At 39.3% G+C, this 17,860-nt stretch overlaps 2 protein-coding genes across 2 annotated transcripts in view; both read left to right on the forward strand.

Moving 5' to 3' along the window:
• col7a1l (collagen type VII alpha 1-like) overlaps nt 1–12,863 on the forward strand; it is a 43,947-nt gene extending 31,084 nt beyond the window's left edge. The window contains exons 77-107 of the mRNA XM_026361089.1: nt 171–218; nt 1,471–1,524; nt 1,595–1,654; nt 1,921–2,490; nt 2,622–2,657; nt 3,394–3,420; nt 3,516–3,575; nt 3,966–4,091; nt 4,192–4,263; nt 4,477–4,512; nt 4,678–4,737; nt 5,064–5,108; nt 5,219–5,254; nt 6,285–6,320; nt 6,427–6,483; nt 6,591–6,662; nt 6,736–6,807; nt 6,925–6,960; nt 7,075–7,155; nt 7,249–7,302; nt 7,404–7,457; nt 7,586–7,648; nt 7,737–7,799; nt 8,025–8,141; nt 9,191–9,268; nt 9,451–9,504; nt 9,607–9,655; nt 10,876–11,049; nt 11,875–11,946; nt 12,507–12,692; nt 12,799–12,863. Coding sequence (XP_026216874.1) covers nt 171–218; nt 1,471–1,524; nt 1,595–1,654; nt 1,921–2,490; nt 2,622–2,657; nt 3,394–3,420; nt 3,516–3,575; nt 3,966–4,091; nt 4,192–4,263; nt 4,477–4,512; nt 4,678–4,737; nt 5,064–5,108; nt 5,219–5,254; nt 6,285–6,320; nt 6,427–6,483; nt 6,591–6,662; nt 6,736–6,807; nt 6,925–6,960; nt 7,075–7,155; nt 7,249–7,302; nt 7,404–7,457; nt 7,586–7,648; nt 7,737–7,799; nt 8,025–8,141; nt 9,191–9,268; nt 9,451–9,504; nt 9,607–9,655; nt 10,876–11,049; nt 11,875–11,946; nt 12,507–12,692; nt 12,799–12,818 — 2,568 coding nt within the window. The 3' untranslated portion in view covers nt 12,819–12,863. The remainder of the gene's footprint in view (nt 1–170; nt 219–1,470; nt 1,525–1,594; nt 1,655–1,920; nt 2,491–2,621; nt 2,658–3,393; nt 3,421–3,515; nt 3,576–3,965; nt 4,092–4,191; nt 4,264–4,476; nt 4,513–4,677; nt 4,738–5,063; nt 5,109–5,218; nt 5,255–6,284; nt 6,321–6,426; nt 6,484–6,590; nt 6,663–6,735; nt 6,808–6,924; nt 6,961–7,074; nt 7,156–7,248; nt 7,303–7,403; nt 7,458–7,585; nt 7,649–7,736; nt 7,800–8,024; nt 8,142–9,190; nt 9,269–9,450; nt 9,505–9,606; nt 9,656–10,875; nt 11,050–11,874; nt 11,947–12,506; nt 12,693–12,798) is intronic.
• A 3,356-nt stretch (nt 12,864–16,219) lies between these two features.
• ucn3l (urocortin 3, like) lies at nt 16,220–17,644 on the forward strand. Its single transcript, XM_026363794.1, has one exon. The coding sequence runs from the start codon at nt 16,222–16,224 to the stop codon at nt 16,681–16,683; it is 462 nt and encodes a 153-aa protein (XP_026219579.1). The 5' UTR covers nt 16,220–16,221; the 3' UTR covers nt 16,684–17,644.
• The last annotated feature ends 216 nt before the right edge of the window (nt 17,645–17,860 follow it).

Below are 17,860 nucleotides of genomic sequence, written 5' to 3' on the forward strand. Positions count from 1 at the left end.
ACAATGCTGATGTACTGTATATACAGATTGTTCAAATGAAAACAGATTTTCAATCAAAACAACAACCTAACTTGTTCATTTATCTAATAAATCTACATCAACCAAACTGAGTTTTTAAGTGTGTGTGTGTTGATCAATGTCACTTATCTATACTTTATGCTTACAAACAGGATGAAGTGTCACTGCCTACACCTCCCCACACAACAGAACCAGAAGAGGTATAGTTTTAACTTTAAATCCTATAACTGAATGTGTCTGAACACGGTTGCATGCATTGGAATGCAAAGTTTTATTAACACTTAAAACACGAGGCCTAACAAGTGATGGACAAGTGCTTGAACTAAATTAAGGTCAGACTTCACGTTCTCTGCACATGGCATGGCATATTTCAAGACCTTTTTTTTCTCTCTATTGCCTATGAAAATTTCACCAGTGCAAAAGGTGCATGTTTGTATAAATCTAATTTAAATATAAGACCAACACAGATTTTTTTTTTTTTTTTGTTTTTACATTGGCAATAACTGAAACATAAGAAAGGCTAGCATTTAGGAGCGGCATGCTTTCTAAGTATTGTCTGAATGGGAATGAGAAAAAAAGACTAGATTATCCTCAAGTAAATTCCTGATTAAAAAAAAGACTCCTGAGAGTTATTTTTAATATTTATTTCTCTCTCATTTTTTTTTTTTAAACAGGACATCTCTTAATTCCCAAGAGACCGCGACACACTATAGAGTGTTAAGCATTCATAAGAAAGCACACACTACATGGAGAGTGTGAATAAACTGTGAACTTTTGCTGGTGAGGAACCATGAACCTGACCAACGTTTCATGAGCGAGGGGAAGTTTGCACTCAGCGACGATGTCACTCACCCAAAGCCATGGCCATAACATGGTCACTGTTGTAACAGGGCTTTTGTTAGCCGAGTTTTATTCAATATCAAGCACCAGTGATCCAAAAAATCCTGCCCACATGTTGACAGTATTGTGAATTTGCCTTTAGCCTTTTTACCTTGTCTACAATCCTAATTTATTTATTGAGACAAACATTTCTCTGTAACAAACATGTGCCAAATCATCAATATCTATACTTCTATTCAGATTGTAAAATGTTATTTATTGAAACATGGAAAAACGTTCTGTTTTGACTACTTCAATACCAATCATGTTATTCAGAATGTAGTATAGTACAATACATAATACCGTAGTCATTAAACTACTTAATTAATTAAACGCTCTTTTCACTGGTGAAATTTTTCTGTTATGACATTGTTGTGTCTGTGTTTAACCTCTTTGTGCATGTATCTTTCAGTAAAAAATGGTAAAATTACTTCTAAGCAAATCTGTGTCTTTTATTTCTTACACTTTTATCATCATACACAGTACATCACACACTTTATCTCAACTATTTAATACAAAACATCACAATAATAACCCTAAATTTGCTCATGAAAGTTTTGGGGCACTTTACAGGTGCCTCAATCTCAATTCAGGGTCAAAAGAGACGTCCCCTGGCCTGAGTTCACGGTAAGTGTTATCTGGTTTTATAGAAGACCGATTGATAATAACCACAGTAGTAATCATTTTTATATTTTAGGTGTTCATGCCAGGTGCAGCAGGTGGAAGAAATCGATTCAAGGAGAAGGAGGCACAAAAAGTAATATCATTCTACTAGATATTTCTAGTCTTTAAAAATTAAAATTTCATAAATGCAAGACAAATTGCACCAAATAATGCATGAACATGCAATTTCATAGTGAAGATTTAGCTCTTCATTTTAATTTCAGTATGTGTATTCTGGAGCTCGAGGTTACAGCAACTGGAATGTAAGTATAATAAACATTAGATGATAAATATTAATCCAAATTAAAATGGCATGAATCATAAATACACTGGCATGTGTTGTAAAACTTGTTTCTCTAGAGGAGGAAGCAACAAAATCCTGATGTCCGAAAACAATTCAAGATAGAGAGGCAAGAGAGAAGAGAACAACGGAGATATAGTGATTCAGAAATAGAAATTCAAGCAGAAATTCAGGGTGAAGGAGACGAACAAATTGAAAAGGTGGAAGAGAGGGAAATGGAGAAAGAGAAAAGTCCTGACGGACCTACAGAAACTGGCTCTGATCAAATCTACGAGGAGGAGAGGAGTGGAGACTACGACTGGGAGACAGAGGAGGATGTTGATCGAGAGAGGGAAGGGGAAGAGGATGACATGGAGAGGCAGAGAGAGAGGGAAAGGTTGGAGATGGAGAGAGAGAGGGAGGAGCTGGAGAAAGAGAGAGAGGCCGAGCTGGAGCTGGAGAGAGAAAGATTGGAGGCTAGGATAGAGCAGGAGAAGAAAAGGACAGAGCAGGAAGGAGACAGAGACTTAGAAAGGGAGAGAGAGGAATGGGAGAGGAGGAGAGTGGAGATGGAGAGGAGGAGAGGAGGGGACTATGATGAAGAAACAGGACAGACATACCCGTACCCTCCAGAGTATTTTTTCCTAAAGGTAAAGAGACAAAGTACACATCATCATCATTAAAATATTCAACATTTGTTTATTCATACCGGTTCAAAAGTACATGTCCAGTTTAATTATGCAATTCTGTTACCGAACTGTACACTTCTTTTTTTTAATAGGGACAACCAGGTGAGAATGGAAAACCTGGACCAAAGGTGACTATAGCTAATGTATTTAAACATTAAAATAAAACACTACTAACTACGTTTCAATGCCCAAAAAATGTCCTGATGTATGTAACATCATGACGTATAATGTATTAGTTTTATGTTGGGATAACCATGATGTGGATGATTGAGAATCTTCAATTAATGCCAAACTAACTGAGGCAGCAGTGACAGAAATGACAATGTGCAATTGCGGCGGTCTGCAAGGTGAGCTACAACAAGAAGAGCTAATACAGTATATTATGTTTTGTAAATTTTAAGTGAACTGACCCTTTTATATGAAACATACTTTTATTGTAAACATTTACTGAGTCCCGGATACTAATAAAAGTATCATTATCATCAGCCGAAGATTACAGAACAAGTATGACAGAAGCCACACGAAATGTGCCACATTTCATAAAAATATCATCGCTGCCCTCCCTGCCTACTCGTATTGCATCAGTAGATGACATCAGAGCTCAGGGAGAACTTCTCTCCCGTCTCGCCTGTCAGTAAAGCCAGATGAGTCCAGGCCTTTGATGTCCCCTCGCTCTATTTCTGTTTGACTGTGAGACAGTAGATTAAAGCAGACATTAATAATTCCCCTTGTTAAACATGCTGACAAGCCTGCTTATTCTTTTTATATGTCAAATTCCAAGTTTGTTTATTTTTGCTCGTGAAAAAAGATGCATTGTCATGCACGGCAACTTTCCAACTCACATGTGTTTTGTATGCGTTTTAGGGTGAAATCGGCGAAAAAGGACAAAAGGTGATGCTCATAAATGACTAAGCTGGGAGCTACATGATTCTTTTAACAGTAAAGGAGGGAGTTAAGACCTCATGTTGACATGTTTGTGTGTACAGGGAGAGCCAGGCATCGGTTACAGAGGGCCAGAAGGCCAAGCTGGTCCTCCAGGACAGAAGGTGAAGTGTCCATTCATCCATGCTCCTATGAAGTAAAAAACAAAAAGACAAGAAAAAAGAAAATGCACTTACACGGTGACCCCTACTGAATCAATTAAATCCCAGTTTGATTCCATCACGCTCACTTTGATTGACTCTGTTTCTCATTGGGGTTTTAATTTAGGGAATTTAATTGACTCAGTGACTCACTGGCTCATTTAAAGTTGAGCTCGAGCTTTTAATTTGATTAAAGAAATAAGGACTTTATTTGAAAGCAATAATTCAAAAGTAGTAGAGCTTGAACAAGTGACTCTACATGAAACAAGTGACCTTTAACTGGGATTAGCTTCCAAACATTTCATTTGTCTCATGTGTCTCTCTGTCTATACTCTTTTCTCTGTTTCGCCTCAGGGTGAACCAGGTGAGCCAGGCCCCCCAGGTGCTCAGGGCATTCAGGGTATCCGCGGCAATCCAGGCATCCAGGGTTCACCAGGTCTTCGAGGTTCCCCAGGAGACCCAGGAGAGCCAGGCAGAGTGGTACATTATTACATATTACTGTATATTACAATTTACTTTCTAAAGGAGTACTTTATTATTTACTTTGTAAGTAATGCAGACATCTTGTGCCATGCTCCAGGGTGACCAGGGTAAAAGGGGTAAGAATGGATCACCTGGATCTCCTGGACTTCGTGGACCGTCAGGACCTCAAGTAAGAAAATTGAAAACATCTAGATCAAAGCGACTGAATATTTAGTATAAAGTATTCCAGCTTGGACGAAGTTAAAGCTCTCAACTCTTATTTGAAGAGGTTTTCTCATGATTCAATGTCAGAGACATATTTTGTTTATATCTGATTGTTCATCATATAAAAATTATGGTCAATGATATTTTCTTTTGCTGCCACTTTATCTCTCTAATACAGGGCTCTCCTGGTGTGCCTGGAGTAAAAGGAGAAAAGGTGCAAATGCAGTGTATATGGTGTTTGAGTCTAATCATTATGACTATTAGTTTTCTGTTTGTACCAGCACCATAATGTTATTTTCATTTTTATCTGTTGTCAAAAGAAAAAAAAAGTATTGTTACTGTACTATTACGTTGTAATTTTCTTTCTCATCTTCATCAGGGAGACACTATTCCAGGGGATCCTGGAGTTAAGGGATTCGCTGGTTTCCCAGGCAGAAGGGTGAGTTCAGCTTGTAATTGTCAGATAATGTTAATGATTTTACCAGTGATGGTGAACAACACCTTGATCAGTTTTAGTTTGTGTTTGGATGTGGCAGGAAATTCCTCCTCTCAGCTTTTTTAATGGAAAGTATCTCACACTCACTGGGATCAATAGTTAGTTGACAGTTTGGGATTATATCTGCTTCGACTTTCTTTCTCTTTAAAGTATACCATTCATCATACAGTGTTTTGTCTCTGTGTTAACTTCATTTGTACAAATCTGGTCTAACTCTTAAAGCTTTAAATGATTATGCAGAAAACCTCCAATATGTCTTTTCTTTTCAGGGTGAACAAGGTACTCCAGGTGTTAAAGGAGCTCCTGGGCATGAAGTAAGAAACCATTCAAAACTTCACACACAAATTTCACATAAGACCATTAATTGTTTCACTTCTACAGACTAGGACATACATGTGTTTTCTTTCATTACCTTTTCAACCAGGGCCCAAAAGGTATGCGTGGCAGCAAAGGCGAAAAGGTGAGTCATCACATCATTTATAGAAACAGTTATGTTGGACATTTAAGCTGCACCACTGTGTGGCCATTTTCATTACAGTTCTTCTCTGTTTCTGTCTCTTGCTACACCATAACCAAAAGTATCTAGTACTAATATTGAAATTCTGTGTTTATTCTTTGCAGGAATTTCATTTTTCACAAGTACAAGCTATTTAAATAAGTGTAACTAGGGGTAGACTGAGTATGTAAATCATGTTTTAGATCAACAATGGTATTTTATTAAATTCTGCTCTGTATCTACCAAGAGAGACAAATCTGTACGTTCTTCCACGACAATGTTCCCAGAATAGTACATGATATTAATACCACCCCACACTGCTGACAGCGGGGAGGATTGAAGATAAATGTTTGCACTCATTTCATCTGTGTCGTCTTCTGACCCAGTGTCAGCGTGTGGTAATGGAACCAGGCTGAGGAACCAGACATCATAAATACTGTTAACCAGTTTCCTTCTTGCTGTTTTCTGACCTTATTCATCACTAAAGTGTGTTCACCCAGATACCAACACCAGGAACTTCATATTTTAGTGTTTATGCTTCAGATTTGAGATCCAGAATCAACTGTCACCTTTTTGACCTTCCAAGTCTGCCTAGTACAGAAATGCTACTTAATGCTGTCTCACAATCTTTATTTATACATGACTCAGTGTTGTGTTTGCATCAAAACAAGGTATGAGGTTTGAGCAACGGGGTAATGTTGACATTTGAATTTCTAGTTGCTCACAGCAACTCCTGTCAACCTTAAGACAGCAATTTCCCATTCTTTTTAAAGTGCCAGTAGGTCCAGGTTGTGTTGACAGGGGTGATGTCAATTGTCAGTCAGACCTCCTTCATATGTTTCTTCTCTTTTCATGTGTCACCACTGAGGTGTCACTGTGTGATTTATTTATCAGGCTCATTCCTGTCAAATACTGCTAAGACCTGAATCATAGCTCCTGTTATGAGCTTTTATTTATGACATTTTGTCATTTTAGACATTATGTTTGTTTGCAGGGTGACCGTGGTTCACCTGGAGTCAAGGGAGAAAGGGTATGATGATTTTTCTCTGTAGGTAATGTCAATGTGTATAAATTGATTTATTTATTTATTAAATGTTATATTAATTTGAACTTTCCAATTTAACCCCTGTCTGCAGGGTAGTGTGCTTCAAATTCAAGGACCTCGTGGATTTAAGGGATCCAAAGGAGAGGCGGTGAGATCTTTTTGAGAAAATGTAGAATGATTAGTGAATGTATGTATATCTAAAAATACACACAAAGTAAAGCCACAGTGAATACTTGAGTAGACGTTTTGTTTTAGGGCGAGCGAGGTCCACCAGGTTTTGATGGTGATAAAGGAGAAAAGGGAGAGGACGGTCCTCCTGGAGTCAAGGTAATTAAAGAGATATGAAACATTAAATTTGCCAACGAACCAAGAAAAAAGGAGTTTATATTGTTTTTAAAAGGGCGTGAAGGGTGCAGCTGGTACCAAGGGTGCACTGGGTCGATTTGGAGCACGAGGCCCAGTAGGCCAGAAAGTAAGTAAAGCTTTGTTTTATTATCTTCACTGAAACAGCTGCAAACAGCAAACAGCAAGTTAACTACTGATTTGTTTTTGGTCATACTTTATCTGAAAGTGTCCGTTTTTCCTACAGGGAGATCCAGGAGAGCCAGGACTGAATGGAGTTATGGTAGAGAGACAAACAAACAAATTCCCTTAACTTTCATTACATGTATAGCTGTTTAAAGCCACATTAACATCAGGTAGTTGCACACATACAGTAAGACATATGATGTGATCTAAGGGTCGCAATGGGGATCATGGACTAGATGGAGCCAAAGGGGACAAAGGAGACATAGGATTGCAAGGTCAAAAGGGGGATCAGGTAATCTGAAAAACAGTACACCATATCAGTGGTGAACATTTTCACCAAGAATCAGCTTTTGTATCATTTATATGTTTTGTTGTTATTTCACAGGGCGATGCTGGAGAGCCAGGCTTACCAGGAGACAAAGGGGAGAAGGGAGAGAAGGTGGAGGCTTAAATTTGAACTGTTGTTATTGTTGTGTTAATTTTCAAGCCCTCTTTTTACAGGTGAATTCTGTATTTTTGAATACTTACATTCTTTTCCAGGGTTTTAGAGGTTTCCCTGGACGCATTGGGAGTCTAGGCCTGATTGGAGTAAAGGTTAGCACTTAATTTGATTCTAATAAACTCACCCCTGAGTTCTGCATCAATATCATCTTAAAAGTGATATCAGTCATTTTAATAACTCTGTCTATGTGGCACGTTAACATTGAGTCTTGTCAAAACAGGGAGATCCTGGGCCACCCGGCACCCCTGGTATACCTGGACTGAATGGACTGACAGGGCGCAAAGTAAACATTCAAGTGTGCATGTACTTCTCCTGACATTTAGTGTTTTAGTTTTCTTTTCATTTATATTTTTTCTCATGTGAAATGGTAGGGTGACAAGGGAGAAGGGGGAATCAATGGTTCTAATGGGGAGCCAGGACAGAAGGGGGAAAAGGTGAGTAAATGAACAGCAATACAAATATTATGTAATATAATTCAACTTCCGAGTCATTACACCACTGATTATTATGTGCTTCTCATAGTCTTAACTTGTTTCATTTACCTTTTATTGTTGAGTTTTGGATTTTGCAATAGAATATTATAATGTGTTTCAATCTTAACGTGCACACTGAGGAACCATGGTGTGTCAATTTACTGTCATTATTCTTGCTTGACTCAGGGTGCAGCAGGTTTCTCAGGCTTTCCAGGCTTTAAGGGATCAGCAGGGAGTCCAGGAAGGGATGGAGATGAGGGCCCACCAGGACCACCAGGTCCCCGTGGTGACACAGGGCCTAAGGTACAGTAACCGTAATGATGCTGACGTCTAATATAAAAATTAACTGTATTATTGCCATATTAAATGAAAAATAAATGGGCTCCTTGTCAACATTACAGCTTAATTATTTTGTTATATCAAGATATCAAGCTGTTAATCACAGCTTCATCATTACCTCAAGATAACAAATTATGCCATTATATCATAGTAAAACTGATTTTTTTTAAAATCATAATATTGTGACAAATTCTAATGATTGAATTTATAAAAACCTTTTATGTAACAAGAAGTAACATGATTTAATATCTTTATTGGGGTTATCATACAGGTGAGAGAGGGTTAAAAAACACTTGAAGGTATAAAACAGCACTTTAATGAAGTACATTCAAGCACAAACCTACCTACTACTGTCTTTAACTAAACTGTACTGTACAATCAGGATATACAGTGTATGCAGTATTTCTCCTGATGGTAAGATATGTTCAATTATCAGTCTTGAAATGCTTCCAGGAGTCAGATAGGAGGATCAAAATTAGAGCCTATGACGTCAATTATTAGTGTGTCATAAGAAAAAATAACAGCACACATCCAGAGCTGTACGAACAAAAACAAAACTCATGTGAGTACATTTTTGTATTCACAAAACACAACTTAAAAGAACAGAAGACAGGACAGTGACAGAACACAAGGAGCTGAGCTTGATTACAGTCATCACAGTGTCTGTGCCTTTTTTTGGGAGAGCGGCAGCAATGCTGCAGCAGTGGATACAGCAGAGACATGTCCTTAATCAACACACACACACAGGTCTATTTATGTCTGCAGCCTTCAAGTAATATCTTTCTCAATTAGCTTCTTTCAACTACAATTACCAGACCCACTGTGTTGACAAAGAGTGGCTGGAAACCTCTAATGAGGATATTTCAAGGATGAACCTAATTGGTTTTCTTTTATGCTGTTTAGAAGTGAGTGGGGAGATGTGCTGCTGTGTTTTTTTCTTTCTTGCTATATGGAGGAATTTCAAAATTAAGACTCTATTTTGTCTGTGTGTCGTTTTTTTTTTTCCCAAACAGGGGGAGAGGGGCCGAAGAGGCAGGTCGAAGCCATGTCAGAGGGGATTACCTGGGACACCAGGACAAAGAGGAGACTCTGTGAGATTCACAGTCAATCACTCACCATTCACACCCTATAAACACACTTCTCAAGTCTCCTTACAATGCAGAAACCAAGCTTTCCAGTTGGATTGCTAGAAACCACATTGTCATAGATCTGACATGAGGTCTAAAAAGCCAAAACATTTCTGAAAGATATTTAAATGTGCTTTTTCTTATAGGGTACTGTGGGGACTGAAGGAGCAAAAGGGGAGAAGGGAGATCCTGGACTCTCTGTACGTGTTTACATTAAATTACACATAGATATTTAAAAGATAGACATACAGTTATCCAATAATATTAAGCTAATTAAATGTGAATTATGTTTTTCTCTCAAGGCTGAAGAAGTGAAGGATCTAGTCACCAAGGCAGTGGTAGAAAAGTGTGGTAAGAGACAGCGCACATGTTGGTCGGAGGTGTTGTACCGTCCATTTGTACATTTGGAACCTTTTACAGTATGTGTGCTTGTACTTTTCTGTACATTTATCCTAGTGTACAGTACAGTAAATGTGCTGCAATGGGCCTACATATTGTGTAAGTGTGTTTGTGTGGTTGTAGAGCTCCTGTGGCAGCAGCATGGCACCCGTGTGTGTTGTACCATCTGTTATGTTCTCTCAGAGGAACACACCCCATGGTACCAGCAACAGAAGAGCCATTCACAAACATGAGACTGACATTAAGTGGGACATCTCACCAAGAATCCACTGCACTCTTACAGTATACTTATACTTTAAGCATGTTGCTGTTGCAAAGTGCTCTTTGTAAACCTTTGTGCAGTATTTCTTTTTCAGAGAACACATGACATCATAGTATGAAATGCAAAGGTGCAAATAATGATAATGACTGAGTTACATTTAGGTGTTTCAGGTTGACACGTTGTGCACACTGGCTGGAAGGAAAACTTAAATAGGACAAAAACAATGTTATTGCTAGTAGAAATACATGTGCTGTTCTTGCTTTCACAAAATGTGTGCTGCAACAAGAGCAGATTTACATTCAAATAATCAGAACAGAGAGTCATGGACTCATGTTGATCTAGCTATTGTTGTTTTGGCTCTTAGATTATGGTGTGTTTTGATTTTCTTTGATTTCAATGATGCTTCCTTTCCCCAAATAGTTTTTATTGTTTTCAACTTTTGCTGATGCAGTAGTTTCACTTTGTTTTCTTTCCTTTCCTTTTGCCACGTGCAGTATCACACTCTATAAATACTTATGAACGTGAGGTTGACATGAAAATGTAATCACATTAACTGACTTCATATATAAATACATAAATTCATCATGCAGATACCTGATGCCCTCAAGTCACACCCTCTTCTGCCCCACATTATCTAATCATACAGCCCTGTTTCCCTCCACCAACCCCCTGTTACTCTTTCTGAAATAATCCCCTCAGTATACCTACAAAACATTTTCCCATTGCTCCTCTTCAAACTGTCATAGCTTTGTTTTGTGGACTATAATCTAGTCTCTAAATACTTTCTAGTTATTCTGCATCCCTGTTTTGGAACAGTGTCTATTGTTGGACACTTTGCCTGTTCTCTCATGCTGTATCACTTATGAGTTGGCTCTTTGAATGTGAACATATCGTGTTTGAATCATTACAGGTTTGGAATACAAGTTCATGGTAAAGTCTGTGGATCCAGATGGAACAACTGCTGTGACTGACAATAAAAATGAAGAAGGGATGGAAGAGGACGAATATGGAGACTGGATGGAAGAACTGACCAGTCCCGCTCCTGTGATCCTTGGAGAAAAAGGGATCTCACCAAACCACACTGGTAAAAATCATGCTTGAGCACAGTCCAACCCTCTGGCCAAACCCACAGATGCCTGAGATATAATAATTTCCAAACTTTCAAGTTGTCCCCAAAACTATTTTATGGATGTAATCACATGTTCATTATGGCTACATATGTGTGACACTTGTTGAACTTGAGGCCTTGAACTTTCCTAGTTTCTCTCGGTGAGCTTCAAAAAGCTAAAAAGTTAAACACAGGGACAGTTTGTACCAAGAAATCCCACAACGTTTCACCAACCTCATTAGTGAAAATGGCCTCCAGGCCAGAATATAGTTCTGCATTTCAAATGATTGCAGCAATTGTTGCTTCAGGTAACTCTAACAAGAAAACTAATCAAAGGGTGTCATTGCCCATTGCCAATGTCAGCATGTTTATTCATAATTTACAATAATCCAGTGTAGCACAGAGACAGTTTGTTCATTCTGTATACAAAATGATGACGACAGATGAACATGTACAATTGAATTTAGAGACTATAAATGAATTAAAACATAAAATGCCACAGCATTTGACACTGAAATGCAAAATGCACGTTTCTTGAGGCAGAGGCACTTTGGTTTATACTTATTGTGGCCATTTCATACTTCATGCATGTATGAGAGTATCCAGAGATGCACTCTTTGCTCAGAGAACACAAACTCTACCATTACCCACTGCTTACCTGCGCTCTCCAGCTTTAAGTCGAGTCCCAAGTCCACTGGCATGTCATGTGTCGGTCCAGTCAAAGCTGCTCCTTTATCTCTGATGGTTGAGTCCACCTAAATGTGAAACTTTCTTCTTGCTGGTTTTGTTTCCTGGCTTCAGATTCTCTTGAGGGAGGGATTGTGGATTTGGGACAGAGGAAGAAGAGAAGGGTTTTTGGAACAAACGCTGCTGGTGAGTGGCCAAGATGACTCATTTTCTTCTTATCTTTCTGCTCCCTCTCATCTTTTCCTTGTTTACTCGCTCTGTATATCAAAACTCTTGTTTTGTTTTTTTATCTGTGTCTTTCATATGTTTGTTTCATCTACTGTTTGAGTAATGAGCCGTAATTAAGAGCATAAGGTGTGAGAGAGTGATAAGACCAAAACTTAATCCATGAACGTTGGACAGCCTGTGCTAGATTTCATGAGGCAGTTTTTGAATACAATATATGCAGTGATAAAAAAGATCTGAAGTATAAAGAACAATGTGGTAAATAAACCTCATGTTTGTGCCAAAAAAGATAAATGAATGGTTCTGTTTATAGTTACTCATTTAAATTACTTCTCAGGCACACTGTGGTGTCTACTGGAGTTCAGGTACCAGTTTACTTCAACACACTAGCATCAAGTGGTCTCTACTGATACTACGTAATCAGAGTGTTTTATTGAGATGAAGCGACAGCTTCTTACTTAGTTAATCAGCTTTAACTTTTATATTTTAACCTTTTCCCTCATGTTTTCTTTGATCCACAGTTTCAGGGACAGACCGCTGCCTTGAGCCCATGTCAGAAGGATTCTGTTCAGACTATGTTCTGCTCTGGTACTTCCACCGTCTCTCAGGGGAGTGCAGACCATTTGTATACGGGGGCTGTGGTGGCAACCAAAACCGGTTTTCCTCAAGAGACGAATGCCAGAGCTGGTGTGAGATGAAGAGGAGAGGTAGGGAGCAAATCAAATCACATAGGAACTATATGTGAAGATACTGTAAATGTTCTGTTTGCCCTTATAATAGTAACCAAAAATTTACATTTTCACAATTTCACAGGCACAGAACCCTGGAGATGAAGCCAGCAACCCGGAGCAAGATGATAAGATGTTTGTACATAAGTGTGTGAAATGTTATTGCTTTGTGTTTTAATATTACTGTTATTTATATACAGTATTTACAAGCTGTTTCTTCATGTGTTGTATGAACAAAGCATTTTTTTTACTGTATAACAAATTAACACAACTGAAAAGTGAAATTCATGTTTAGTTTTGTGATTTGTTTTTGTCACGTCTGTCTCTTCTTCTTCTCTCACGTCTCTATAGTACATTTCTTTATCTCTTTATATAACACTCTTCTTACGTTTCGTCAATTGTCCTGCATCCTGTGCAGTCCGAAAATTAGAAGCTGGTAGCTGACTGCCCGCTGCCTCCTTCAGCACTACATATGTTCCTGTGGCAGGGGGTGTTATGGGTCAGGCTGGGAGCCAGATGAGGGGCCAACAGGGGCCCAGTGAGGGAGCTCACGCAGTGACTGATTTAGAGGACTTTCCATCAGACCAACGCAGCAGTAGCAGGGGATTCCTGTGTGGGTGCTGATGTCGGGGCAGCACGCACTGAAGGGTTTTTTTTCTTGGCAACGAAAATGCACGACACAACTTGGACTACAAGCATTTCATTGGTTGGTATTTTGAAGAGGATACCGTGGTATTATTTTTGAAGTGTGGGCTGAAATGTCAGCATTTAACATCTTCAGTGCAACGTGCTGCACAATTTCAATTCATCCAAATCCACTATTAAAAGCAGAGTTTTCATTTCAAAATGACATGAGTCTTTCATCAGTGAGCCTCCAAAGACTCCTTCACACTTGTCACGATTGTGCTCTGTAATATACTCCCACATAAAATTATGCTTCATGGATACGGTTATTCAGTCTACAGTGACAGGCTGTTGTCAATGAACCACGCCCTCTGCCAACCACAACAAATGAAGTCCTTTGACAGTCCCACGTTGCAAAAAATTATCCAGTTTAAGAACACTTACGTTCAAATGATCTGTATATGGACGGGCATGAAATTTGGTACAAATATTCAGGGTTCTCAGACAATAAAGCTTTGATTTTGATAATTTCCTGACTTTGCCACTAGATTTATAAGGAGGTCAAAGTATTAATTTCTCTCATAAAATGAAGACATTAAATAAATAAAATTAATAAATCAGTGATGAAATGTGTAAAACTATATGGTGCAACTCAACAATTCACATCCAGTCAGGCTCTGTAGCATTTATAAACTTGCTTTTGGATTAAGATGGCAAAGGAAAGAGATCTAAGTGGCTTTGAAAGACAGTTAATTGTTGGCACCCTGATGGCAGCAGCTAATTAGTAAATGTTAGTTTGCTAACGTGCATTAGGATGATGAACATCTCACCTACTAAACATCAGCATGTTAACATTACAGTAAAGAGACTAAAACCATGTCTGTGAAACTAACTTACGTGTATTATTCATCTGTGCCATAGACCTTCCTTGTTGTCTGAAAACCTTGTGCACATGAAACTAACTCAGCCTTGACTAGTAGATTTTCTGTTACCTGTAAAAAAACAAGACTAACAAGTGTGTAATGTGTTCGCTACACTTTTACACATACACTGTACGAAAGGTAGAAATACAGTGTCTAACAGCAGGTGAATGTGTGATTTTTCCATTGAAGTTGAAGGAGAGCAAATAATTCAATTTCGAGATCAGTTGCAGAGCAGAAGCAAGAGTTGCGCAGCGTGTCACAGACTGTGATTACTCCTGCTGTGAAGACAGTCATATTAATCTTATATTGTCACTGCTCATTAGAGCTTGACCCAACACCCTTTGATCCTCTCACTCCTTTCAGTCTCCTTTGTCAGTCTGACATGGTACTATGGGTGGTTTCAATGGTGTGTGTGTGTGGCACGTACACTGAAAGTTTTAATTAAAGCACAGTGTTCTCCAGAGATCTCACGTAACCATCTGTTCGACTTAGCACCTTGGTTCTGATAGAAGTGACTCTGTACTTTATAGCCTACGTTTTCATTTCATTCAACATTTTCAATCCCGTGTTTGAAACGTCATGCATCAGTTCCCATCCTCGGTTTCCAGTTTGTGAAAATCATTCTGGCTTTAGTTTATTTTCCCCCAGTGTGACTCTTGCTTGTTGTTGTAGTCTTATCTCCAGTATATCAAGACTACTTCGTGGACCACATGAGAATGTTCCCACTGGAAAGAGGCTGCAGAAAATCTGAACCTAAACCCAGTTTTACCAATGCATTATGATGTAAAGGCTGCAATCTGTGAAGATGATGGTTTAATGGGGTGACACCTACTGGCTTTGCTTAAGGGCCTCCTGCAGACTGATCCTCTCACCATCACCATCTACCACACACCCCTTCATCACTGCAATCAGTACAGAATCATTCATTAAGTTACTGCAGATGCAGATTTGATATTTATTTAGAAAGTAGTAGCCTACCAGTTTTTTGTTTTTACTCAATTTACCTGTTGAATTCTGCTCTATGTCTTATTTGCTCCCAGTTTCTCTAAGTTTAACGAAGTGTTTCAGAAAGACATTGGGAACTGTCCCTGGTCCTGAAGTGGAGCTGCTCATGGTTCTGGACAAACACAGAGCTGCTGTCGTTTATTCTACTAAATGTCTTTTATTGACTGGCAGAGTGTTAATTCAAGACTTAATAAATAATAAAACATAAAAACACTTCAGCTGCATGTGAATCGTGCTAATAACTAATAAGTTTTCCCTCTTTCTGTGATCGTGATTCACCGACGGGAGGTCACATCCACCAACTTTTTCATTTCCCACTACATCACCGCATCACAACCAATGGGGGAGTTCACAGCAAAACCAAAATGTCAACCGTGTGACGTTGTTGCTGGCGTAGGGCTGCATTTTGATGGCTCCTACTAAATGAGTGCAGTGTGAATGGACGAGCAAGACGCACGGCTGGTCACACAGTGCGCGCTGCTGACCTCCGCTCTCTCCACAGTTCATCCGGATTTCTTATCGGAATTTCACTTGTGAGCTTTTCTGCCTGATACTTGTCGGCTGACCTTAGATTTAATCTTTATTGTAGGACACGAGTGGTAAGTTCCATGAAAATGATGCTTACACATGTCAGGGACAGAGCTGAATTTGAACCTTTTGCTCGCTTTTTAGTCCATTAAAGTTTCTTGTGCAAAAGACTTTTTGTGTCTTCACTTTTCTGAGGCACAGACTTAACTTGGTCCGAGCTTCGTGTCCTAGATCCAGTTTTTAATTAGGGACCTGATTCTAGAGAAGCTAGATAAGCAAACCAGCTGCAGTGAAGGGAGCGTGCAGTTAGGATTCTGTTTGCTGACAGACTTTATACAGACTGTGGTCAGGTTAATAGACTACATTGCACGAACTAAACCATGTCTTTCCACTCCCTCATCACCTGGGACGGTGCAGGAGGACACAGCATGCTGTCGTCCCTGAAGACCTTGCTGCTGCTCTCGGTCCTGTGCACGCCGACCTCCAGTCTGTGCCTCCGCCTCTACCGCTCCGACCTCCTGTGCGACGACCAGATGGCCGTGGGGGTCCGCAGAGTCGAGGACGAGCTGGGCTACTCCCCCGTGGACGGCTTGGGGTCCCTCCTGCAGTCCGCGGAGTACCTCACCTCGTCCTCCGCTTCTGCTGAGTCCAGCCGAGAAAAAAGGACTTCAGGTCCCGCAAACTACCGCTTCATGAGCCGCACGAAGCTCAGGGGGCAGGTGCTCCGCAACAGCAGCAACAAGGGGGATCGGAGGAGCAGGCTGACCCTGTCCCTGGACGTCCCGACCAACATTATGAACGTCCTCTTTGACGTGGCCAAGGCCAAAAACCTGCGAGCCAAAGCGGCGGAGAACGCGCGTCTCCTGGCGCAGATTGGCCGGAGAAAGTGAACATCTTGGACAATTCAAGTGTAACAGAGAGCCAGGACCAGAGTTGGTCTCCTTACTCAAATGTTATGAATTATTTCATATTCACCTTTAGAGTAATGCTATTGATTTGTTTCTCCAGGGGAACTGTCCACTGTCAGCAGGTGAAAACCTGGGAGTGAACTTATGTTCAACTACAAGTTGGATGATGAATCCTGATTTTTGGTTTAGGACACATCAGCTTCTCAGCTGCTCTCCACTGCAAACTGTCACATTTACGAACTTATTTAGCTTTCTGTGAAATGAATTTTTAATGTTTTGGTTATGTAACAACTTGGATTCATATGCTGTGGTGGGAATAATCCACTTTTTTCTTTATTCGCTGTAATATTTTCTGGCAGTTGCATCCCTATGTTGAGTCAAGAGCCTTAAAGCCATTCAACTTGTTGGACTGGATGTTTCAGTGAGATGTAGTTTTGAAATTAGCTGATTGGCTGATTCCTTTCAAATCTTAAGAGGATTTATGTAGGAGATGAACAAGAGTTGCCTTAGAAGAGGCATTCCTCTAGTTAAAAACCTTAGATTTCTTTTTTCTTTAAATAAAATGAATGTTTAATGGGGTTGGTTTTTACCCCAGAGTCATCAAATTTTAAATATTGGACTGAACAAGAAGAACAAACACGCAGACAAAAAGACAAATGAAATGTGTGATCATTCTGTTGCATATTCATAATATTCTAGTTTTAGAGAGAATTTTTAATCATACTTTTGTTTTTACTATATTTACTGCTTCATTCATGAATATATTATTGTTATTATTATTACTGACAGTGGCAAAAACACAACACTACACACTTAACTCTGATCTAATATTCAAACCGACCACAGCATCACGATATACAGTAAATGCAAATGCATGGGAATGTATGTGTTCATCAGATGTCTGTTATTTTTATACTCAAAATAAAAGGATTATTTTTCCTCAAATAAAGCAGCTGTAACTACATCCATGTGTCTCTTTAAACATTATTTTTGAACAATATCCAGGACTCATTAAGTTATTATTAATAGCCTGTGTTCCCAGCCCTATGATGAACTGACACTGCTAATATTAAATAATACTAGCTATGTTTCTGCTAGGAAATATACTCAGTCATATCCATATGTGTGTTTTATATGTCTGCCAGTAAATAAGAAGACG

Source organism: Anabas testudineus, chromosome 23, assembly GCF_900324465.2.
Source record: "Anabas testudineus chromosome 23, fAnaTes1.2, whole genome shotgun sequence".
NCBI lineage: Eukaryota > Metazoa > Chordata > Actinopteri > Anabantiformes > Anabantidae > Anabas > Anabas testudineus.